Source organism: Centruroides vittatus, unplaced genomic scaffold, assembly GCF_030686945.1.
Source record: "Centruroides vittatus isolate TY-2023 unplaced genomic scaffold, ASM3068694v2 scaffold_932, whole genome shotgun sequence".
Taxonomy (NCBI): Eukaryota; Metazoa; Arthropoda; class Arachnida; order Scorpiones; family Buthidae; genus Centruroides; species Centruroides vittatus.
This window is the reverse complement of record NW_027122721.1, coordinates 947,362-973,969: the sequence shown is the minus strand read 5'-3', so window position 1 is coordinate 973,969 and position 26,608 is coordinate 947,362. Positions and strand designations below refer to the sequence as shown.

Here is a 26,608-nt window from a genome sequence, read left to right as displayed (position 1 = left end):
TAGATAAAAGTATGTAGAATATGGAAAAAAATATATTTTAACGATATTTACAGTATTTTTCTTCTTATTAAAAAACGGACCTTATTTAAAAAATAGCCTTCGTATATATTTACACACTTTGGTTTAGTGAAATATATTTACACACATTTTATACTTATTTTGTAGATATATACCAAAAACATATATGTAATTTCATTTACTCACTATTAAAATGAAAGAAGTGAGCTTCTTGTCTAACTATTATGTAATAACATAATAATGCATGTTAGAATTAAGATAACCAAAATGTTCTACCTGTTATCGGTGTGCATTCTCTAGACGACCAAACCAGATGACTACCTGGTGTTGATTTCGTTTTTTGGTCGTCTAGAGAATGCACACCAGTAACAGGTAGAACATTTTGGTTAGTACAATCCGGTGTTGAGTCAGTGATATGTAGAATTAAGATATTAATCATTAGTAGTCTGCTGTAAAATGAGGTCAAATAATTTCCGTATGTACTTACTCTTGATTAGATTTAAGTCTCTCTTCATCTTTCTCTACGAGTGAATGGATAAGTTGTTCACTCATAACATCTGCAAACGAAACAGGCACAACTGTTGATGATGTAGCCCAGGGACATGACTTATTTGTTGATGTCTGAGGGGGATTACAAGGAAGATATGAAGAGTCACCAAGAGAAGAAAGACAAGGTATTTGAATGTCTGTTGACTCCATTGGAGGAGAGAGTCCTAAAATTGTAAAAGTATGAAAAGTAACATTAATATTATTGCTATATCTTATATAATTTATTATTAATTTCATATTTAAAAATATATATATATATCTGGAATCGGATAATTATAATATCCTATACAAGGATGTATCCAAAAATTTGTGTGTGTGTCACCTGCATGGCAGATGGCTTGCATTAGGCATGCAAGCTATCATAAAAACACAATAGCTCATCATCACTAGCAACAAAATGTTGTGTAAGCAGCAGCCATACTGATTTGGAAGCTTCTTGCATGTTATAAGTAAGCCATAAGCAAATCAGTGATACCTATGACAAGGGTCAATAAAAAAAGAAAAGAATAAAAAAAGGATAGTACAGTTGTACCTCATACTTCAAATGATGCTTCAAAGTTCAAACTATGCACACAGTGAAAAATGCACTCAAAGCATGAATGTGTGACTTAATCTGTCATTTCTCGCTCTCGTGTTATGCTATGTTTTCAGTGCTTTTTTTTTGGCTTTATTTTTGGTATGTTTGGTTATTCGTAGTGTTAGTCATTGATTTTTAATAATTTCTCCTGGCAAATTATCTTTGTCAATAGCTTTTGGCACCACATACATTTTGTATCCTTTGGTTCAAAATTTCCCAAACTTTTTACATTAGTAGTAATGTGTTAAATTTCACAACAGTTATAATTAAAATTGCACATCTATGTTAAGTAACCACAGCTTTCAAAAATAAGCAAAATCTTTGTTGAACCCACTATAACATTTATTTATTAACTATGACACCCAAGAAATGGGTGAAAGCAACAAAGAGGAAGGTTGTAATAATGGCAATTGAGATTAAAAAGAAAGGACTTGCTGCAAAGAGTGAAAGTGGCAGATTTCACAACCTCATTTAAGATCTGTGCAACCAGTAAATGAAATTTCCATTTTTTACACAGTATTTATATATTTTATTTATTGTTTTTGTGTTTTAATTTATTATTAATGCACTTAATAGTAATATTTTTATCTTAAATTATATGTATTTGCTATTTTAAGTTTATTGAAATGAATATTCTTTAGGGTCTGAGAATGGATTAATTATTTTTTCCATTTCTAATGGAAAAAATTGATTTGGACTTTGAATGATTCAGAGTTCAAACGATCTCCTGGAACACATTAAATTCAAAGTATCAGGGCACCATTATATTAACTTTTATTACTTTATTCTAACCTAGTATTTGAATCTGAGGCACCTTTTTTTCTGTTTCATCCAGTAATCAACTGCTTACGACACACTTTTCCATTATTGACAAGACTGTCTTGTTTATAAAATCACAGTGCCGTCAATGGCTTACCACCTTAGAGTTATGAAGGAGTACATGTCAGGAGTTGCAATTTGGCACAGAGTATTAGATGCGCAAATCATGCGCATATAAAAAAAACCAGACCTGTAGGTACTCAGGGAACCGAGAACAGAGTCAAAATAAAATACAAAATGGTGACACTCTTTCTACAAACAGGTGCTATTGCAAGATTTGTGCACGCATTGCTCATTGGGAAGTTGGAAATGCAAACATTGTGAAATAGAATTTTGACAAAAACCATGTTATTGTTCCATGTTATTCCCAACATATCTCTGATCGCAACCTGCAGACCTTGACTGGTTGACCTGAGATATCTAATTTCAGCATGAGAAACTAGATGGCACTAGTCGTTATAATTTTATATTAAAACTAACTACTGAAATATAATTTTTTTTGGGGGGTTTTTACATTTATTAATATATTTATTTTGTTTGTGCAAAATAAATAATTTCGAGCAATACATGATTATTTTTTTTCAAAAACAGGAAATTTTCATTAGCCATTGACAAAAATTCAACTCAGGGTGACACTCTATGGAAAAAAATTTCGACATTGGATAGGTTAATTTCACCGAAAATGCATCATGGACGACCTCGCAGTCGTGGCCATGGCCGAGGCCAGTGAAGTTTAAACAATCGCGCTCAAAACCAGCAATACCAAAGAACAATAGAGAATGAGAACAAGACCTGCCATAAGCACGGAACTGATCCTGCTTAGTAGCAAGTCTTCAAGACATAGTCTTGTCCCAAAAATGGCCTTGCCATTTTACTTGTTTAGTTAAGTGCAAGTTGCAATGGGAATGGTAGTGCATTAGGGGCAGTGAGAAATGCCATCCAATATGGCTACAGCCCTTCCTATAATGTCAGCTAATTCTATAGGCTTTTATCCTTTCATTTGCATTCGTGCTCTTATACGTGGAAGATTATTACAGAAGTTTTACAAATTAAAAACATTTCTCATATTGACAAATTTTAAAATCTTAATGGAGAGCAGTATTACAGATTCAAATATGGCAAAAGCTGATAACGCACACAGCAAAAAACAACATTCAGTCCAAGTTTCTAAAACAAGAAAATATATTTTAACTGATTTGCAGGTTTACAAACACAAGCAAATGATATAATCAGAAATTTATGACAAATAATAATTACAGTAGAGCATCGATTATCCGACCCCCGATTAACCGACTTATTGGTTAACCGACCGCGTTCTAGTCGGCAAATTCAAATGTCCGCTAGTGATGTGGCGCTACAATATTTGGTTATGTCTTGGCTACTTTAATATTATTTTTGTTAAATTTTTGCATGTTTTAGCTGGCAACACTGGCTCGACCATGAAAGGGAGGCTAGTATTTAAACCAGGCCCAATACACTATACTAATAATGTATTTTTTCATACTTTTCAGTTATCCGACCAACCCCAGTCCCCATTTAAGTCGGATAATCGATGCTCTACTGTATATGCAAAATTGCAAATTATCTCTTCCTATTACAGCAATTCTTGAAAATAACATTAATATAGTTGACCGATATACTCCAATCTCAAGGTACAAGACTATGGAAAGTCTGTAATATGTTGTACCTAACGGAAATTCAAGTAACAGTTATGTATGCTGAATGAATACGTACAGTAGAACTTCAATTATCCAAGGATAATGTTAACCAATGATACTACATATAACTGAAAAATCAGATAGTGCAGACTACAACCATTAAAAGTTACAAATATAAAAGATTTGCATGGTTTCATTTTAAACCTCTTTTTATATTATATCTTATGTGAATTTAATGATGTGTATGAACAATAATTTTTACATCATTTATTATATAGTCAATATATACAATAGTTTTAAGAATAAAAATAGGCATTATTATAGTTACATTTTAATTTGAATGATTTGTCTCACACTGAAACAACAACAGACACAAATCATTTCGTAACATGTTATTGTTTTAAGCTTTCTTTTATGAAGTACAGTATAAGAGAACTTATGGTTTTTGCCTTAGATAATTGGGGTATCATCAATGTCAACGACAATTCATAAAAATAATTATTGTCTGAGAGCAATGAGAGAGCAATGAAATAAAACGTCTTTGTTTCTACGTCGTAAAGATAGAAATCTTTACTGCAATGTTTATTATAGCCAACTCGCCTTGATGCAAACAACGATAAAGCAAATTTTCATGTTAAAGCGAATTTTGCCATTGCCCTGACAAAAAGCCATTGTCACAACATTAATTTTCATGTGATAAAGCAAACAAAAATTTTACCAGAATTCATTAAACTGAACTGTACATTAACTCCACAACCCTCAAGCAATAATCCTACATCCAGTTGTGGTTCATTTTTATAGTTTTTGACATGAATAATATAAATTAACACTGTAATAAATGTTCTATTTTGAGTAGAACAATTTTTTCCCCTCATAGTAAACAAAGATGAGTTTGACCTCCAATTGTCAACTGTAAAGCAATTCAAACATCTGGTTCTAGTGGACCATTCTACCATACTACCATACTCAGATAATAGGGATTAAAGTTTAAGGATGCCCACCCTTTAAATGAATTAGCTCATTTTTGCATATTGGGAAGTGCATACAGTGATGACAGGCTTGGCTACTTTATGCCAAATTTTGTTTTTTGTTTTTTTTTTTTTAACTCTTTTGCCACCAAAAATGTTTTCTTATTTAAAATAATCTTCAACAGAAAAGAAATAAATTTCTTTTAGCTTTGTATTTTGTTTAACCACTCAGACATACTACTACTCACTTCAACAGCCAATATCATCACCTCCTCATTTCGTTTGATTTGAAAAATCATTTAGAATTTGTTTTTGTTAATAAATTTAGTTTAGTTAACTTTATTTAGTAAATTAATTCAAAATACTGTATTATACTTTAGAGATTTCAATCATCTGTTAAGCCTTAACTCCCTAAATTATACAACCTTGGCCTTGACCCTGAAATTTGTTAATACAAACTAACTACCGTTCCTCTAGCAATTCATATTAATGTGAGTTTGACTGTATTCTGTTAAGGTAAATTCATATTAGAACCATCCGGCCTGGTATTTGCCTGTCTCTAATGGCAGTTATCATAGCAACTTGATGCTAACAATAGACAAGACATACATGATGGTGACATATTTACTTTAAACTGTTCCATGAAACAACAATTATTGTGAAGAAATCAGCTAATTCACAAAAATGTAAATAGTAATTGAGTTATTCCAAAACCGTGTCTTCTTTTTCTTGTTCTTTGCTTCATGACTAGATGACTGCATAGACAGACACTAGGTATCTTTAACATCAGGAATATCCCAAAGACCGATACACATTTTGGGCATATGTCTCTCTTCCGTTGGCTTTTCTTTAAGATATTAAGTAAAGAAGTGTTAACTAATACACATATTTTTTAAAATACACACAATTATAGTTAAAATTTCCCGACAGTACACTGAACAGCACTTAGATTTCCCTGGTGGTGTCAGTTTTCCACACAGAAGAGGGGCATATGCTTGAAATGCGTATTGTCTGTGGCATATTCCTGAATAAAGAGTGATGTTAAAGATGCCCAGTGTCTGTCTATGCACCCAGTCATGAAGCAAAGAACAAGTAAATAGTAATGTCATAACAAAAAAAAAAAGTTTGTTGGTCTCAACACTTACAATTCTGATGTCTAAACTGCATATGTGTTGTATTTGTTTTTTTTTTCTAGCTAACTTTTGGAATGCAGTCAGATAGTTTTAAAGATAAGGCATCCAGATGATTCTACTGTAAATGTTATATATTTGCTTAACATTAATAACATTTTCATTTGCAATTACACTTATAACTTGGCATGGTTTCTTTTATTTTTTTATTTTAAAGCACAAATTTATAAAAAGAATTTTTATGAATATGACATTAACATACACATCACTTTACTGACATAACTAATAATAATAATAAGAAACTTTATTAAAGTTTTAAAATAACTTTTCCATTAAAGATTCATTACTGCAAATAATATTGCAAACTCTCCAAATATGACTGCTAAAAATGTACTGTCCAATGAAAGATGAATTTTTATGTATTATATTTGATAAGCCGTCAAAGATTGAGTCAGTCAGTCTTATTAATGTGACATATGATGATAACAACATGCTAACAACATATAAAGTCATTGCTCAAAGTGAATTTTGAAGATTAAAATAGTTACCATATTTAACTTCCACTACACACCGGGATGACATGGGATCGACTTACTTTAACCAAATAACCAGAGTGCCTATGTTCAATAACTGCAAACGTTGGAAGCCCCTTCTGGGCTCTTCCTCAGGTTTCTATCTTCATTCCATACAAACTGGCCGTTAATATTCAAACACAATTTGAATGGTATTCGATTCGGGATATCACAAGCACATGCGCTTCAAGACTTTTAAATATCAAACAACACGATGAGTTTCGAAATGTGCATTCGTTCCACTTTACATCTGATTGCAAAGTTAAATGCTATTGTCCAGTAGGACCTGCCATGCCATTGAAAGGGACATCTCCTCTTTACAATTAACGCAGGTGGATCTGCATCCAGCCTTTGCCTCCAACCATTTGAGGTGTTCCAGGTGGGGGTGGTGAGAATACGTGCTCCGGTGAAGTCCACCAAACTATCTGGGTCCATTGCATAAGTTGAGAGGACCATTGTATATCTATTATGCTGTATGTTGGATTTATGCTCCCTTATCCTGACCCCCATTGAACGTTTGGTGGAGGCCAACATACAGCATATCCTTATCTCATCTGTTGTCTCTGATAGGAACGCTATAAATGCCCAGTAGTCTGTCGGGGTTAGGATGGTCTTTTCCATTACGGACCTTGGTTAGGAGAGCGTTCATACATTCTTCCATTCCACAAGCACAAGAACTAAGAAATATAGCAGAGATAGCCTTGGCCCATGATTACACCCACACAATTTCAAACACAGATAATCCATGGGATATATACATGAAAATAGTTATATATATTTAAAACAATAGGGCATGCTCGACTGTGCAGTGTTTCAGCTTGTTTATATACAACATTACTTTCCAACATTTTGCTAAAAATATCAGAACTAAAAATGATGCCATTATTGTTTTGATTTACAGTATTTGGGACATTTTTTAAATTTCACAGTGTAAAAATCTGTTTTATATTAATTAAAGAAACAGTTTTATAAAATTTAAATTATTACTAAATAACCTTCAAGTTAAAAATAATAGTAAAACAAGCAATTATTATTGTGACATTGTCACAATGCCAAGCTGTAATTTTTAATCTATTTTATTTAAAATATATGGTCTCCACCTCAAATTAGTAGTGGCTTGCCCCTATACATCATACTTTTCCTTTAACAATAGAGTCGTGCCAATCATCTAACATCTTTTGGGGAAAAATTTTTGAATTGAAATAATGTAACTTCTAGTTTGCAATGGAAGTTTATATATAGGTTCATCAAGGCCTCCTGCTACTAAGGTTTCCATATCTGGTTTTGTTTTTCATCTATCTAACTCCATTATCAAAAATATGGAAAGAGGGATGGATGACAGTGAATTTATAGCTCTACAATTTTTTCAAATTGCAGCCCAACAAATTTTTTGTGACATTTCCTAAATAGTAAGTAGATAAATGAAAGAATTTTAGCACTCCATTGGATGATCTAATCATTACAATCCATCAGGTTTTCACCATTATCGGGCTCATTTGTTGAATAAAATATAGTAGTGTTGTGGTGGACTTCCTGATAACAAGAGCAAGATATAAAATTTTCTACAATTTCAAGAGAAAACAGAAAAGATCAATAAAAAATTTCAAACTAAAACATTTAGAATTGATATAAATTAAATTGCCATCAATGAAAACTTCATTCACAACATCCTATTATAAAGGTTTTCGTACACTTAGAGTCTATAATTAATATATAGTACCTTGGATTATAAATTAGAAAGTATGCTTATTTTTTTCAACTAAGCTTTATTTTTTTGAATTATAAATTTTGTTAATTTTCGTCCGAAGGCGATAATTATGTTCAATTAATTTTCTGAAGACAAAGTCCTTCCCGGAACATGGGACCACCATTTTTAAGTTCCAAACATTACACTTTTGGCGACTGACCTTTCCTTTTAGGCTACTGGCCGCCAAACAGTCCTTTAAAAACACAAACATATATCTAATTAAAAATATAAACATTTGTAAAGAAGCAGGAACTGGTAAAGTACGGACGTCTTCTATTCTCCATCATGCCTTCTTGGGGTTGGTTCGGCTTTTATCTACAACGAAATAGGCGCTGGTAAAATGTAGATGAGGAAAGCTACCCCCTGGCGACGATATTTTAAAATTATATTTGTTAATTTTCGTCCGATGGCGATAATTATGTTTAATTAATTTTCTGAAGACAAAGTCCTTCCCGGAACATCGCCATCGGACGAAAATTAACAAATATAATTTTAAAATATCGTCGCCAGGGGGTAGCTTTCCTCATCTACATTTTACCAGCGCCTATTTCGTTGTAGATAAAAGCCGAACCAACCCCAAGAAGGCATGATGGAGAATAGAAGACGTCCGTACTTTACCAGTTCCTGCTTCTTTACAAATGTTTATATTTTTAATTAGATATATGTTTGTGTTTTTAAAGGACTGTTTGGCGGCCAGTAGCCTAAAAGGAAAGGTCAGTCGCCAAAAGTGTAATGTTTGGAACTTAAAAATGGTGGTCCCATGTTCCGGGAAGGACTTTGTCTTCAGAAAATTAATTGATTATAAATTTTGAATAAAATGTTAATTCAAAACAGTAAAAATTACAACTGTTATCTCTATGTCTACTTTACAAAAATAGATTTTCCAGGGTGAATGTTTGAATTGAATTAACAGTTTATTTGTTGGCAAGGACATTTCTGTTATATAAATTTGAAATGAGATATTTATCATTTAAATTATTTAGGAAACTGAAATTTAATTTAAATTTTAACGATTTTAAGTTTCTTGAATTAATGATTTTAAAATTATAAATATATATTTATTTTAAATTTTTAAATCATTGTAATTTATTTAACAAAGATTTTTGTAGCCATTATACAGGTATTAAACTTCTCAAAAGGAAAATAATTAAAGAATCCACATACATAATATATCGATTATCAAACATCAATAAGTCAGATTATATTCAAGATATTTGGAGCTAATTATTAAATAATCAAACAATTTGACTTGAGTAAGCAATCTTGTGCTAAGATTAATAATTACAAATTCTAAATTTAGGCAATCAGAACAAACAGATCAACCTAAATGAACTTAAAACTGCAATTTTAATTAACAACAGTGTGACAGAATATAAAATATGTTAGACAACAACATAGAAAGGGGAAAAAAATGCAGTAGAAAATATGCTCTATCATACCTGCCAAACAGAAAAACTATAAAAGTCAAAATTTCAAGGTCAAGGGAGCTGTTTTCCCTCTGGAATAATCAAGTAGTAGTGTGCCACAAAAATTGTGCTGTGTGTCAGTACTGCACCAAACACTGCATAACCTTCACCTACCCTGGACATTATGAATGGAGGAACCCTTCTCATCTGCCCTGGGGCTACAACAGATCAGCTGAAACTCTTGCATATTTTCAGAAATATTAGTGATAAACATATGGAGTTTAATAAACAAAAGTTACATAAAATATCCTATTTAATTTGCATTATATTTAGATGGTTTACAAAAAAAAAGTTTAAATTGTTTTATTTTCATATTAAAATGTAGTAGTAGGAGTTGGTAGGATAAACAGTTATATTTATATCTTAATTTCATTTATAAAGTATTCACTTTAACATTTATCCAAGCACAAAAGAGATCTTTTCCATATTGCATGAATATATATGTATATGGTGCATTAGTTTCACTACAATGTTTACACTAAAATAAGCAAATTCATTCAAGAAGAAACACGTGTAAATTGTTTGACAGTTCCACAGCAATATAATTTTCAATAACAAGATGCAAATTAAAAATTCAATATTGACAAATCACGTGGTAAAATATAATGCTGATAAATTTATAAAAAGGCCAACATGATGCAATCTGCTAATTGATACTACACTGCTACAATACTTTGTACTCACAAACACTCCTGTAAAATGATTACACTTTCACTATTGCACAAGCATTGTGAAACACAGCACATAATTTCCAACATTATAATTGTTCAAGCATTTCCAACATTGCACAACTATGTGCAATGTTGGAAATATCTCTTTTGCACCTGGATAAATATTAAACACCTTATATATTTTCCTAATATAGTACTTATAGTGGTAACAAATTTTCTCTATTATATTTTTGTTTATTGGAAACAATGTGGTAAGTTACTACAATTGGACCACAAATGAAAATTTAATTACAATAGTCAATACTAACTACTTTGCTAGTTAAACTTTAGCTTAGAATCTGAATTGATAATTGTATTTTTTTTTAAAAATCAAAACTTATACACACTACAATTTCATATTTGGTAAAACCATATCAGACAAATTTTCAAATATCCACAAAAATGTGGGAAATTCAATATAAAATTTTATTTCTATATTAAACTTGATAATCAACTTCAAATAACTTGAACTTCAAATAATTAATCTCTAAAAAGATTAATTATTTGATCTTTAAAACAATCTTTCTGTAATTTTGTTTACAGCTGTATTACAAATTTACAAAGAAATATAACCATAAACAAAAGTTTTCAGCATAACTAAATTATAGAATGCCACAACTAGTGTTTCTCATTTCCTGGTCTTTTGCTTGTCTTGGGATTTTGGGAAAAAAGGAAACTGTTTCCCAAGATCCCGGGATAGAATTAATTATTTTTAAGACATACAAAATATCTTGAAATCAAATGATATAATTATTTTTCATTTTTTAAAGTAATTTAATACATTCTGCAACCTCCAAAATCATATTAATAATGCTGTGTAAGATATATATTAAAAATTACGGTTAATGTTACCTATGGTAGTGAACATGGTGGCTCATCTCTAAAATAGTGCGGGCGCATGTTCTAACCTAACCTAACCTATTCTAATAATTTGGTTGGCAATAATTATGGTAATTTATTAGAATAGGTTAGGTTAGAACATGCACCCCCACTATTTCAGAGACGAGCCGCCGTGTTCGCTACCATAGATAACATTAACCAAAATTACCTTTGAATTACGTAGAAATTTTCACAATATAAAAAATTCATTAAAGTTTGCTGGAAACTGCATAAAACAACAACAACAACAAAATGCTTTGACCTGAGTTGAATATTTAAAGACAAAACAAACTTAGATCAAATTTCTAACTTAGAAGGTAATTTTTGTTTTTTTAAATAAAACATAATATAAAAATTTACAATAATATTTTGTAAGATTTTGAAAACCAAAGATGGTCAATATTCTGATCACTCAATCTGGTTATTATTTTAATCATGAAAAGTCCCTCTACTGAGAATGCCCTTTCCAATTCAATGGATATGGGTAGAATCATCTTTAATGCATTTATGAGAAGACAAATGTTACATGTTTTTTCATCCGTAGCCTGGAAGATTTCTAATTTGTTTTCAAGATTGTAGTACTTCTTTTTCTCTCTAGTATTCTTGATTTGTCTACCTCGGCTGCTTTAATAGCGGTATTGAGCTTATAGCCTGATAATTCAACAGTCAGTTTGGCTTTAATCGGATTTATGAAGAAAAACTTCATACTTACAGACTTCGTACTTGTTTCTATCCTTGCCCGATTTGCACAATCTAGCATAATGCAGTTATTGAAGCTACTGGGCATAGTTAAAATTAAGACAGCATCGGCACAATTATTCCAGATATTACATGTTCTGACAAGTAAAGAATTTTCCGAGTCCTGCCACAAATAAGCTACGTATTGATTATTGACCACTCGTTACATGCCATAACAAGCAAAAATTTAAAAAACTAACAAGTAGGTTTAAAATTAATAAATACAAATGTATTCTGACAGTTTATGATTTCATTATACTTTCTATTTGCAAAATTTCCTTAACCTTAACACAAAATAAGAAAAAAGTGACCTTTAAAGAAATTTGTGGGATTTTCCAGAATGAAAAGAATTTCCCGAGTTAAAAAAACAACCAGGATCCTGTTTGAGAAATCCTAGCCACAACACAGCAATTAATAAACAAACTTCTTTTGTTTCCTACATTGCAATTTCTTTAGTTTGAGCAAAAGTTATCAATCTATTTCACTGACCTTTATGCAAAATTAGATTCAATTTACAAACCATTTTCTATACTGATACAAAACAAGAATAAATTACAAACAGGAAATTAAAAAAAAAATCAAATAAGAATTAATACCAACTTTAATAAAACTAGTAAATAACCAGGATTATAGTTATATTTAAAATTTACAAGAAAATTCCTTAAGAAATTTGCACAGTAAGTTAACAGAAAAAAACAAGGCTTCTTCTTCATCCTATGTCCTTTTCACACCTCAGGAACTTTTTTTCTTACATATTTTACATATTGAGCAGATAAGAGCCTACAATAAAAGATCAACTCCACTGTAAAACTTTGTTCCCAAGATATGAAGAGGACATTTAGGAGGTACTTTTCTATTAACGGGATGCCAGTTGACACGTACGGCAACGGGAAAGATTCAAGCTCCAGAGTTTTGCACCCCAGAATAGTCGAGTCCCTATATGAGCAAAAATGTCAAAGAAACCATACCCATACATGCAGCCCTTTACGAGATATTCACCTCCAACGTCAGTTTTTAACACACATCAGTATACCGCCTATTCTTCATGCTCCGCACACAGTTGTGCGCACAAGTACTTACCACTGCACGCACTTCGGCATCCGGGTCGAGGCATCCACACTCTTCTAAAACCACTTAAGTACTTCACAAACGGTCAAGTGGACTACTCGAAGCTGGCAGTCACACGGGCTAAATAGTTAAACACGACAGTACTGCACATTGGATTAAAGTTACAACTAGCGTCCCATTAACAGGAAAGTACCTATAAAAGTTTGTTCATCAACCCACGATAAGCTCTAGTAATCTATCAACTTCCCACATAAATTGACCCACTGCAAATTCTCCAACCATCAGTCCGGGAATCTTGCTTTACAAAACAAACAACAGAGCCGTATTAAGATGAAAATTGAAATAAGAATAGATTAAAGTCATTTCTCACAAGTTTAAAATTCAAAATAAATTTTCATTATATTTATTAATTTATATTAAAAAAACTATTTCCCACACTTTATTATTATTACTAATTTATTAACTTTATTATCCTTTTTTTTAAATTAAAAATGCTCAATTATTAATTTAAATTAAGAGCAAAGCTTTATCATTGAACATATTGCAATAGAATAGTGTATTTCCTATTGTTGAGCAATAGTGCTCAACACTTGTATACAAACGCTTCACATCTTTTAACCTCTTTTCACAATGGAAATAAATGTAAAAACATCAAAATTCGATAATCTTTTATATTATATTTACATCATAAACATTACAATGGAACATTAACCATGGAATATAATTATTAGAAAATATTTTAAGTTTTTTCAATTTTAATATAAATTATTATATACCTACTGATGTACCAACTAGTATATAAATATATTATCTCATAAGTTATAATATAGAATATATAAATATATTTATAAATTAATAAAATAAGTAAGAGAAAAGAACATCTGACCACCATTTACCTCCTGATGGAAATGAGATGCTAGCGACCTCTGAAAAGATTACTCAAAAAATGCATAATATTAAAAAATTATTTAAAGAAAAATAACTTAAACATAATCAAAGCTGATAAAACCAACCAAATTATCATTGTTAATAAAGAATGGGAAAAAAAGAAAAAATCAGAAATAGTCCAAACAGACGACTTTGTTGAACTAACCGAAGACCCAAAAGATGAAATTGAAAAATGGATGAAAAAAGAAATTACGAAACTATACAAACAACAAAAGATAACACCGGGGGGAAAAAACAAATACTCAACTACAAAGACATTAGAAAACCCACAACTTAAAACCCGTCTTAAAACACACAAACCAGGCGAGATATGCAGACCACTAGTGGACTTTAAAAACACAATATTATCTAACCTAGAATTGTTCATAAAGAAAAAACTAAAAATAGTCCCATACTCAACCTACTCTATAAAAAACACCGACGAACTAATAAGGAAACTAATGACGGTTAAAATGAAACCAACATACAGGTTATTAAGTTTGGACATAATCTCTATGTACCCATCAATAAAATGGGAACTCATTGAGGAAAGCCTACGCAAGATAGACATACATAACTGGCTACTAGAACTAATAAAATACAGTTTTTACAATAATTACTACCATATAGAGGAAAAAATATATAGACAAAAAAATGGCATCAGTATGGGAACAATAATCGGACCGAAACTCGCCGAAATATGCATGACAGAAATAGATAAAAAATTAGCAAACACAAATGGGATAACTTTTATGGCTAGATATGTAGATGATATAATAATAATATACGACGAAGCAATAACCAATGAAAATATAATATGCAACTATGCAAACACACTAAGCAATACAATAAAATTTAAAAGTGAAACTGAAAGTAAAAAAGCAATAAATTATCTAGACATAACTATAACCAGGGAAGGAAACATCATCAACATAAAACCATACAAAAAACGCAGCAATGTGGACAAAATCCTTAACTATAAATCGTATTGCCCCATAACTATTAAAAGAAATAACTTTATAACAGCATTGTCTAAAATATGGAACAGAACATCTAAAGTTAAAGAGAGAGAAAAACAAAAAAATGACCTAATAAATACTTTTATTCCAAACGATTACCCAAACAGATTATTAAAAAAATGGACAACTGAATTTATTAAAAACAGATTCAACGTCAAAAATAACAATGAGAATATTACATATACGTCTTTCCCCTATATTAAAGACACATATGAAAAATACAGAAAAGTCTTCAGAAAAAATGGTATTATAATAGCAGCCAAACTAAAAAATAAAATTAAAAACAGCATCAACATCAATGAAATCAAAAATGAAAACAAACTAGACGAAACAGGAGTGGTGTATGAAATAAAATGTACATGCAAAAAACCAGTAATATACATAGGAGAAACAGGAAGACAACTAAAGACCAGAATTAAAGAACATGAAGCAGCAATCAGACTCAAATATAACCAATCACCATGGACCAATCACTGCAGCAAATTCGGATGCACAATCGATAAAAAAAAGCGTAAAAATAATCCACAGAGAGAAGGACAACTACTTACGAAAATTCAAAGAACACTTTGCAATAGTCAATAAAAGCAACACAATAAATCTAAACAACGGCATTGAGATAGACGTAGTGTGGGAGAAAATGGGAGGGGCTCAAGAAACACAAATAAACTAAAAGAAGGACAGTTAGAAATGCCTCGGGGAACGGTGACATAAACACCTCATAACAGAATGGTCTTAAAAAAAAGGTTAGTACCGAATAATATTAACAATAATACAATTTGAAATAATCTCTTGTAATAATTTGTGTTAAATTAATCTAAATAATGTAATAATTATAATAATTGTAATAACTCCTTATGACTAGTCCGAAAAAAAACTGTAATAATCTTTTATAGCTTGTATATATAATATATATATATAATACCCAACTACAATAATCAATGTAACAAATGTATTCTCTACCAATTGTAGAAATGTAACACCTGATGAGGGGCGCAAAATAAACGGAAAAGATTGCACCCGAAATGCATAGTGAAATAAGGAATGATGTGAATAAAACCCAATAGTCTTTGTCTCTGATGAAATGCGGTACAGACGAAATAACTTCGGTTAAAATAACTGTGAAGTTAAATCAATTAGTTTTTTTTGAAAAAAAGAAAATTTTTTCAAGGGAAATTGATACTTAAACAATATATTAAAAAACCGCACCATTAATATATAATACTTATATAAAATAATCGTTTCTTCGATTTAAAAATATGAAATTTATTATTATTTTTTTAAATATAATTTTTTTTAAATGAGTTTATTCAAGGTTTCTAAAACTCTTTTAATATTCAGTACATAAATTAAAAACTTAAAGTTATGATATATATACTAGCTTCCTTTTGTTTTTTTTTTTTTTTTTTTTTATTTTTGCACTTTCCCCGACACTAAGAGGGTCTTTTAATCAGAGGAGGGAACCAGTTACGCTTTTGAAATTGGAACTGTGGGAACCGCTTATTCTGTTGGACTCAACAGAATAAGCGGTTCCAACAGTTCCAGTTACTTTGCCATTCTACTTATACTGTTGGACTCAACAGTATAAGTAGAATGGCAAAATTGCGTAGTTCTTTGAAATCGCTACCATTCTTGGCGGACAATTTATTTGTTTTTTCGTTTCGACACTGCATAAATAATTACTGTTATAATTTAAATAGTTAAAAGCATTTAAAAGTTGAGAACGACACAATCTACATATATAATCGAGACGAGTTGATAATAATAATAATAATAATCAGCGCAAAGCCCAAACGGTTAGGAGTTGAAAGTTGAAATTTGGTACACAGTTAGGGTACGTCACGAGAACGCACACTAAGAAGGGATTTTTCGAAATTCCTCCCCACGGGGGAGAGTGACAGGATTAAAGCTTCTACATACATTATCGAGACGTGCCCAAACGGTTAGGAGTTGAAAGTTGAAATTTGGTACACAGTTAGGGTATGTCACGAGAACGCACACTAAGAAGGGATTTTTCGAAATTCCTCCCCACGGGGGAGAGGGACAGGATTAAAGCTTCTACATACATTATCGAGACGTGCCCAAACGGTTAGGAGTTGAAAGTTGAAATTTGGTACACAGTTAGGGTATGTCACGAGAACGCACACTAAGAAGGGATTTTTCGAAATTCCTCCCCACGGGGGAGAGGGACAGGATTAAAGCTTCTACTATACATTATCGAGACGTGCCCAAACGGTTAGGAGTTGAAAGTTGAAATTTGGTACACAGTTAGGGTATGTCACGAGAACGCACACTAAGAAGGGATTTTTCGAAATTCCTCCCCACGGGGGAGAGTGACAGGATTAAAGCTTCTACATACATTATCGAGACGTGCCCAAACGGTTAGGAGTTGAAAGTTGAAATTTGGTACACAGTTAGGGTACGTCACGAGAACGCACACTAAGAAGGGATTTTTCGAAATTCCTCCCCACGGGGGAGAGTGACAGGATTAAAGCTTCTACATACATTATCGAGACGTGCCCAAACGGTTAGGAGTTGAAAGTTGAAATTTGGTACACAGTTAGGGTATGTCACGAGAACGCACACTAAGAAGGGATTTTTCGAAATTCCTCCCCACGGGGGAGAGTGACAGGATTAAAGCTTCTACATACATTATCGAGACGTGCCCAAACGGTTAGGAGTTGAAAGTTGAAATTTGGTACACAGTTAGGGTATGTCACGAGAACGCACACTAAGAAGGGATTTTTCGAAATTCCTCCCCACGGGGGAGAGGGACAGGATTAAAGCTTCTACATACATTATCGAGACGTGCCCAAACGGTTAGGAGTTGAAAGTTGAAATTTGGTACACAGTTAGGTTTTTTTTTTTTTTTTTTTTTTATTTTATTTTTTTATTTTTTTTTTTTTTTTTTTTTTTTGTTTTTTTTTTTAACTCTTTCCGCCCTGTGGGCACTAAGAGGGCTCTTTTAGAAGGCCCATTATGGGTTCGGCCAGGCCCACAATGGGGCGACCGGGTGGTGAGGGACGGGGCCCGACATATCCGAACGGACCACTCCCCGAAAAATTCCTGGGGATTTTCGACCCGTTCGGATCGATCCGGGTCCCCAGAGCGGTAGACTGCCACCTTGACCGCTCGGCCATCTCGGCCGTTACCCAAACGGTTAGGAGTTGAAAGTTGAAATTTGGTACACAGTTAGGGTATGTCACGAGAACGCACACTAAGAAGGGATTTTTCGAAATTCCTCCCCACGGGGGAGAGTGACAGGATTAAAGCTTCTACATACATTATCGAGACGTGCCCAAACGGTTAGGAGTTGAAAGTTGAAATTTGGTACACAGTTAGGGTACGTCACGAGAACGCACACTAAGAAGGGATTTTTCGAAATTCCTCCCCACGGGGGAGAGGGACAGGATTAAGCCTTAACACTTCCATTGTTGATGGAAGTGTTAAGTGACAATGGAAGTGTTACGTAACAATGGAAGTGTTAAAAGAAAGCGACGTGCAAGACGCAGATGCAGTTTTTTTCGTTTTTGCGGTAAATCGAATATATTTTAGACCCATCTAAAAATTCTCTAATTAGTCTGGAAACAAAGGGACCCAATTCTTGCATTCTGTGAAAAGAGTAAGGTTGACTATAACGTAATAATCTTAATCTTCGGTATCGTTACTTTTGCTCGAGCAACGCCGGGCCTATCTGCTAGTATTATTTATTTCTTTAAAATCTTTCCACTAAAAGCAACAATCACAGATTAAATTATAGACAAAATTTTAAGTGCTTTTAAGATAACGTAACCTGCCATTCTTTTTTAGTTAAAAGACTTTTAAAAAATAGAGATTTTGGCAATAAACTGTACATTCATTTAATCAAAAATCGGCAACTATTGGTAAATTAATTTAAAAAGTTAGCCTGATATAAAATTTCATAAGTTTTATTAAATGTAAAAATTTATGTTCAGTGCAACCATGAAAATTCCATGTACAATTTTAGTTGTTGAAGTAATTATAATTCTGCTTTGGACATATATCGACTGCAATGTGTATTTTTGTTTAAAATTCAACGTGCAAGCGTTCAACATTTAGTGCATTATAGTTATCAATATTCATTATTTTGTGTGAAATTTTTTACTAGTAGAACATCGATTGAAATATAGCCTATATAGGCCTCGACCAGTTATAGTCGTTTAAACACAGTCTTTAATTAAACACGAGAACATTATTTAATGTTTCGTTGTCACTTTGGCTAAGGTAGACGTCACTGTCGTTGTTCTATGCACTTCACTGAAGTGCAAGAACGAAATGCTATCCAAGTATACGTCCGTAAATTGCGATGGAAAGTCAAGTCCAGTTAATTAAGTCGTAGCCGGGTGAAAGGTCACTTCCGGGTGGCTGTGCCACATTGGGTGGAAAGTCAAAATCCGCGCAAGACGGCCTCGACAGAAAAAAGGTTTATGTTTTCCAGCAACAAAACAACCTTTTCCACCAAAGCATTTTACGCTCAACGGATTTTTCCACCATTTCTTCGGATTTTTTTCTGTCCAGTCCCGTCTCAGGTGACCGTGTCTCGACCGTACATTCGGGGTATCGCCGCTCCAGACATTGGACGAGAGACGAGGCATTGTCGTCCGAAGTTATGACGACCACCCGTTTCATGCGACTCTTACTCTGCGTCTTTCGGATTCTGCACTCGTATCACACGAGGCGAAGACGAGGCACCGTCTTCAGGCTGTGCCACTTCTTCAATTCTTTGAAATTCTTCATTCTGCAAAGAAAAATGAGCGAATGTTGTGAAACAGAACTTGCATTAGTATTTAAATTATTTGAAACTATTGTGCCGCAAGTTTTGCATTAAAATTACCCGATAAATTACCCTTGATTAACTGGTCAACATTGACTATTAAAGGTCGCAAAATTCCAGGACCGGCGTTCCACTTTATCCTTTGGCATCGCTACTGTCTCAAGATTGGAACCAGTGGCGTAGCGTGGGTGACAGCCGCCCGGGGCGGAGGAAAATTTCGCCGCCCCCTTATTTAGGTATTTTTACAAGATTTATTATTTATTGTGAAATTTTGCCGCCCCCTATAAGTGCCGCCCGGGGCGGGCCGCCCCTGCCGCCTCCACTACGCAACGCCACTGATTGGAACTACTAATAAAAAATAAATAAACAAATAAAGGTTTTGTCTCCTGCATTGTTAATGCTTTTGATTAAATTTAGAAGCAATAATACTGTAAGTTGCCGACGGGGGTAGAAATGTCAAGAAGGTCGAAGGGTCGCGAAGTGTTCGTATGTGGGTGTGATCGATACCAAGACAGACTCTACGGTTACAAGAAACCGTTTATGTAACACGAAAAAAGCTTACATGGTTCCCGCGATCTTGGAAGTTCTGAGTCGGCGGCGACCTTTGAGTCTTTCTCTCCTATCCAACACAGTCCCAAAACGGGGAGTGTCCCGGGTTCGCGAATGACAGTTCCCTGAACGTCTGGACGACTCCGGTACGATGCGGTCGACTTCCGGTGATGAGAAGATGTCGATCCGAGGACGGGGACGGAGACCAAGATGTGCACGAGACACACAGACAACAATTGGTCGGACACCTAGAATTTTCGGGAGAAGTTCTCGCGTTTTTAAATTTCCGGGTTTTTATTAATTTCCGTCTTCGATCGTCCATTCCGGTTAATCGCTTTTTCTCTTTCTCGCTTTCTAAGTGGTTGATTGATCACTCGTTGCTATGAGTAACGCGATCTCAACTCAGATCGCGGGAGAGGTCAAAATCGATGTTTAATTAATTCGATCCCTAAATGGAGATGGTCGATCTTAGAAGAGAACCTGATCAAAATTTTTGGGCATGTTGAAAGTTATAATAAGAAATAATAGGCTTATCTCTAGCACTAAACAATAGGCAGAAATGTTATTTGGTGTGAACAAAAGAGTATGGACTATTATAAAGCCATTATATCTACATATGAAATATATGAAATATATTATAATAAAAACGTATTAAAAATTTATGGTAATAATTCAATTTTTGTTCGCCATCGACACTGGGGGCCCAGGCTTAAGCCCTATTGATCCCTATGTATATCCGTCCCTGTACACAATGCATGTATGCTGACTGGGCACCGCAAGCTTTCGATACAATCTGGCCGTGCTAAACGCTTCGAATGACGTCAAGCGCGCGCACTTGTTTGCCGCAGAAAACCTCCACACGAGCAAGCGATCGCGTTCCCGCAAGCATCGCACTGACTTAAAACGGCTAGCCGCTAGCTGCAATGTAAAAGGAAACACAAATGATAAAATAATTTACACGTTAGAATAAATTATTATTTGCTCTTATATAAAAAATGTATTGACAGTAAAACTTTCTCTTAAACATGCGGCGCATACTAAGCGAGCCCAGAGAATTCGTCCCTGATTCTTCTATTGTTTTAAAAGTTCAAACAAAATATTTTATTTGTAGCTTCTATTTTTTTCTTAAAAAAAATTTAAAGAGAATTTTAGTAAGGGTTCGGACCTGTCGGCCGGATGGCCGAGCGGTCAAGGTGGCAGCCTACCGCTCTGGGGACCCGGGATCGAATCCGAACGGGTCGAAAATCCCCAGGAATTTTTCGGGGGGTGGTCCGTTCGGATATGTCGGGCCCCGTCCCTCACGCACCCGGTCGCCCCATTGTGGGCCTGGCCGAACCCATAATGGGCCTTCTAAAAGAGGCCCTCTTAGTGCCCACAGGGCGGAAAGAGTTAAAAAAAAAAAAAAAAAAAAAGGGTTCGGACCTGTCCAGAGTCTCACAGTAGAATGGAAGCAGGTTAACTGGAAATCATTTTCTTTCCTCAATTGTTTACTATAATACGTTAAATCAAATTGATTAACTCTAATTCCTCGAAACTTTTTAACTCGGGCCCCGACCCACACCACCCAGCTCCATTAGGCCAGGCCGAACCCATAACGGGCTTCACAGGGCGGAAAGAGTTTTAAAAAAAACTGTGATTCAATAAGTCATTGATCGATTGATCACTTTAATTTATTATTGCATCCAGCAAAAAGTTTGTAACTTATTTTTAATCTTCACTATAAAACTTTTCATTGTAATTACGTATATAAAAATTAATAAATAACAAATTCGTATTCTACGACGGAAGCGCGTCACGGAATCCGTCACGTGATCGACGGGACATTTCACTCTCGAACTTACTACTATTCCGCTCGATAAATAAAGTTCCCCATAATTTTTTTTAAAAATAATTTATCCAAAACGATTCTTTATCTCGATTGAAAGTGTTGGATTTAGCGATAGTTCGTACTAGTTTATAATAATCGGAAAGTATTTCAATCGATAATAATTTTTACGAAATATACAGAAAGGCGGATATGGACATATTCCGAACTATAATCGATCGCGGGTTTTGTCAACAGAAGGGGGAATCAGGCGTGTTGGGATGTCGACCAGTATGAATGACATCTGATAAATCCCGTCGCTGCAGCAATAATGGTGGTTAATATCGAATTGTTACCCGATGTGCTGATCGAGTATATTTTCAGTTACTTGTCCCCTTATAGAGATCTAAAGCAATGCATGCTCGTTTGTAAAACTTGGTATCATCATGTGCAAGGTAAGTTTGTATGGGAAACATTTTTCTAAAGGAAGGCCGATTGTTATTGGCTGGTTCACACAAGATATCGTGCTGTTTATATATTTATTTGAATGAATACTCTGTTACCATTGATTTTATTTAGTATTTTGAATGCGTTTCCGCTTTATTCCTTCGATATGCAGTAAATGTATGCATAAAATCAAGTAGAAATTACTTTCAGGTCAATATCTATAATATATTTATCTATATAATGTTTCCACCAATCAGATTAGATTATGTAAATTGTACGACCAATCAGATCAAATTATATGAAATTAAAATTGTATTTGATTGGTCTTATATCTGCATGTGGTTACTCGTGTAACTGCTTGGAGATATAAGATTAATGAAAGGTTCCTTCGAATTGCCATAATCGTGATGAATTTTTGTATGTTATTTCGATAGATTTATGTTTATAGGTTATTATTTAGATGGATAAAAATTTTAAAGGATTTTCTACGGTGTTTATTAGTATTCTCTACAGTTTTATTTGTAAAATAATGTGTTGAATTTTTTAATATTTTTTTTGTGTTTTGTCTTAAAGGATTGATTTTTGTTCTCAAATGTTAGGGAGAAATTTTTGATGAAACTGCACCCATGTAGATTAAATTAGGAATTGCAAAATTTGAAGCGGTGAGATGGAAATCGTGGTTTAGATCGTGTTCGTTTGAGTGCGGCCGTCTTTAATTCCTATAGGATTTTGGAGTCTATTTGAAGTATTCGTCAAAAATTAAAGAAAAAGTCTGTGTGTTGAATAAAGGCATAAAGTTTTTAATACCGATTTATCTTTGATATTACTGTCTAATGCCGTATATACGTATATGCATGTGATTGCTGTTTCGACTGCTGCAGATTGCCTACCTATAGATCAGTTAATAGTTAACAAGATCTACCAACATTTCCCTATTTATTATGTATGAGTTGTGGAACTCCAATTATTCTGTAAATTCCCCAATATAGAGTGTAAAACTATTTTGGATAACAGCAAGACGGCTCTCTCTTGCCTGCAATCCAGAGAGTCATGACTTCAATGCTGGGAAAAGGTCAATATTTCCTTTCCTTTGACAAATGTCCTATTAGTCTATAAAATTCAGAATTCACTTTTACTTATACTTCTACATTTCCTTGATAGCCAGTTAAAGGACTTTTCTGATACCACCAAACATGTGGAAAAGCAAGAAATAATAGTAATTGAAGTGAAGGATGAAGTAAACAAACTGGCAGAAAAGTTTATTACTACTGTGAGAAATCAGTTGCAAGAGTTAGAAAAAGGATACAAAACAGTTGAAAGTTTGAAAGTTATGCAGTAGATTTTCTATGACGCATTGAATACATTCAAGAGTGATGTACACCATTTCTCATACCTCTCCAGTCTATGAATTTGGTCAGTTTGAAGAGAAAGGAGCATATGTCTTAGAAGAATATACAAGAAAGCTAAATGCTCATGAAGAGTGTGACCAAATTTTACTGTGAATGAAGAGGACTTATTTGATGAATTTGCATGTGTGAAAAAATATTATGAAAGCAAATTTGAAAGTGTGGAGTTAGCTGAAAGATCAAAGTGTTGGTGAAAAATGACATTTTGATGTGTTCACTCATTTTACAAAACAAAATATAAATTTGAGAATCTGAAATGCCTAGTTAGTTTTTGTTTGGCACTGTCAGAATCCAATGCAGTCATTAATAAATACTATGGACAGACAATAAAAGCAGACTTAAAATTGAGACAGTGAAGGCTTTAATCATTTTAATGACCCATTTTAAGGATTTCTCTTGTGCTGAGTTCTATGTCGAAATATCAAAAGAAAGAATACTTCTTGAACAGGTCCATAAATCTGATAAATATTCTGATGAATCTAAAATATAAAACTTGACTATTATGTACTTTTTAGAGCTACAACTTTTCTGATTAAGGGTGTTTGTGAATATTTTTTTGTAATATACAGTGGAACCTCGCTTAACGAGCACCTTGCACAACGAGTATTTTGCATAACGAGCAAAACAAATTGTGAAAATTTGCCTCGCTTAATGAGTGATGAGGAGTGGGGAAGTCCCGAATTGTGCGCATGCGGCATGCTCCATCAGTCTGTGTTTAGCAGTCGTTCCGCTAGCATCTTAGTGTCGCTCGTGATCACTTATTTTTCCAAACTTGTGTTCACACACATTATAAACATCAACAACCATAGCTTGTTATATAATAAACACGCCCAACGATATGCCAAATTCTTGGGTCATTAAATTTAATGACCGATTCCAAATTAAATTTTAGAAATGTCTGAATTAAAAATTAACTATTTATAATTATTAACTTTAATACGAGATGGAAACATAACTGCCTATCTATAGTCAAATTAAATAATTTCTAATATTTAATTATAGCCTTTACATAACCCAAGAATTTGGCATATTATTTGGAGTGTTTATCAAACATATTAGCTGTGATTTTTTTATTTATTTTTGTTTCTGCAAATAGAATTTCATTCCAGGATGGTTCATTCTGCACTAGAAGAAAAGATGGTGATGATTCACACTCCTTAACAGCGTATATTGTACAATTTTTTTTGAATAAATGTTATACATGAAACATTTGAACATTTTTTTGGCGTGGAACGCATTATCATATTTTACATTAATTTCTATGGGAAAAATTGTTAACGAGTGTTTCGCATTACAAGTAAAACTCTGGAACGAATTATGCTCGTTAAGCGAGGTTTCACTGTAATTGTTTTTGCAAAAATAAATTCAACTTAAAAAAATAAGACATTACATTAATGTATGTATTGTTATATCAGTATTTTGTTTAAAGTGTAACATATAATATTTAATAGATTTATTTTTGATTTTCCTCATTTTAGCATGTCTCGATTTTTTACAAAATATCCCAGTTTCTTTAAAAAAACATTATGAGAACCCTATTCTTATGCCAATTGTAAGTGTGCAGTCAGTGAACAAATGTTGTTATGTTTAGGTTTTTGTGAAATATTTAAAATGGCAGTAAATTCAAACACAGTTGGAATCACAATTAATGGAATTGATTCATATCATGCATGCTTGTAAAATTTCTTCATTAAAATTAATGTTAGTGCTTTTCTCTTTTTGTCAGAAGATGTACAGGATGGCTATGATTAGTACATTTTGCTAGCCACATGATGTTGATCACAACTTTTACTGTTGACCATTACATAATTTTTAACTATTTGTTGTGGCTACATTTTGAGTGTGTGCCCACTTATCTGGATATGAGACTTGTAGCTGGTTTGCACTGCGTTCGCACATCACTTTGATCTCAACTTACCCACAATTTCAATTGTAACTGTTGCTAGTTGAATGTCGATCTGTTCACACAGGCAGTCTGCTTGAGAAGAACCCATCTATTGCACATAATGATAAAACTGACATAATTATGTGATAAGTCACAAACACCAACAAACAAAATGAAAGTTTTGATTAGAAATAGCCAGATCTCATCATCTCTCCAAATATCTTTTTTATATCTTTGTTGATAGTCCGACACTTGTTCCACAGTCATCTTGTATTTTCTCGTGTGCGTGGAATTAGGGAACTCTCTTATGTCTGGATCTACTTTCAAGAACTCTCTTGAGTTGATCATGATTAAAGCTCATTTCAGTCGAGATTGAAATGGTCGAGAGAGGTCGCACCACGGCACAGTCGCCAACCTTGATCACAATCTAGATTGAAATACTCAGTGCGAACAGGTATTACAGCATCCTGCACAGTGAAAATTGCAAAGTGTGACCATTGCTTAACAAAACATTGAAGTAAGAAATTCCAGCTATTTAAACTATTGTACTGCAAGCAAATTACAATTAAAATGATTAATATTTAATACACTAGTTAAGACAATTGCACAATTTCTTGTTAAAAGTGACATGTTGGGGAAGATATTGCAAAAAGAGAATTTAAAAATGGCTGTTTAGCAAATGATGATGATGATATAACTGAAATTTTGATTTATAATATGCAAATTCTACTTTACTTCTACTTTTCGGTTAATGTTACCTATGGTTCCAAGATGGTGGCTCTTCTGATTCCATCGAGGAAACAGTGGGGATGCACGTTCTAACCTAACCTAACCTATTCTAATAATTTTGTTGGTAATAATTATGGTAATTAGAATAGGT

General features: G+C 33.4%; 2 protein-coding genes across 2 annotated transcripts in view; both read left to right on the top strand.

Moving 5' to 3' along the window:
• The window catches only part of LOC136990417 (beta-hexosaminidase subunit alpha-like), a 376,498-nt gene that overhangs the window by 53,239 nt on the left and 296,651 nt on the right, over positions 1–26,608 (top strand). The gene's annotated exons all lie outside the window — the stretch shown is intronic.
• The window catches only part of Fbxo42 (F-box protein 42), a 36,085-nt gene continuing 31,559 nt past the window's right edge, over positions 22,083–26,608 (top strand). Inside the window, 1 exon segment of the mRNA XM_067288803.1 lies at positions 22,083–22,445. Within this exon segment, the coding sequence (XP_067144904.1) occupies positions 22,322–22,445 (124 nt within the window). The 5' untranslated portion in view covers positions 22,083–22,321.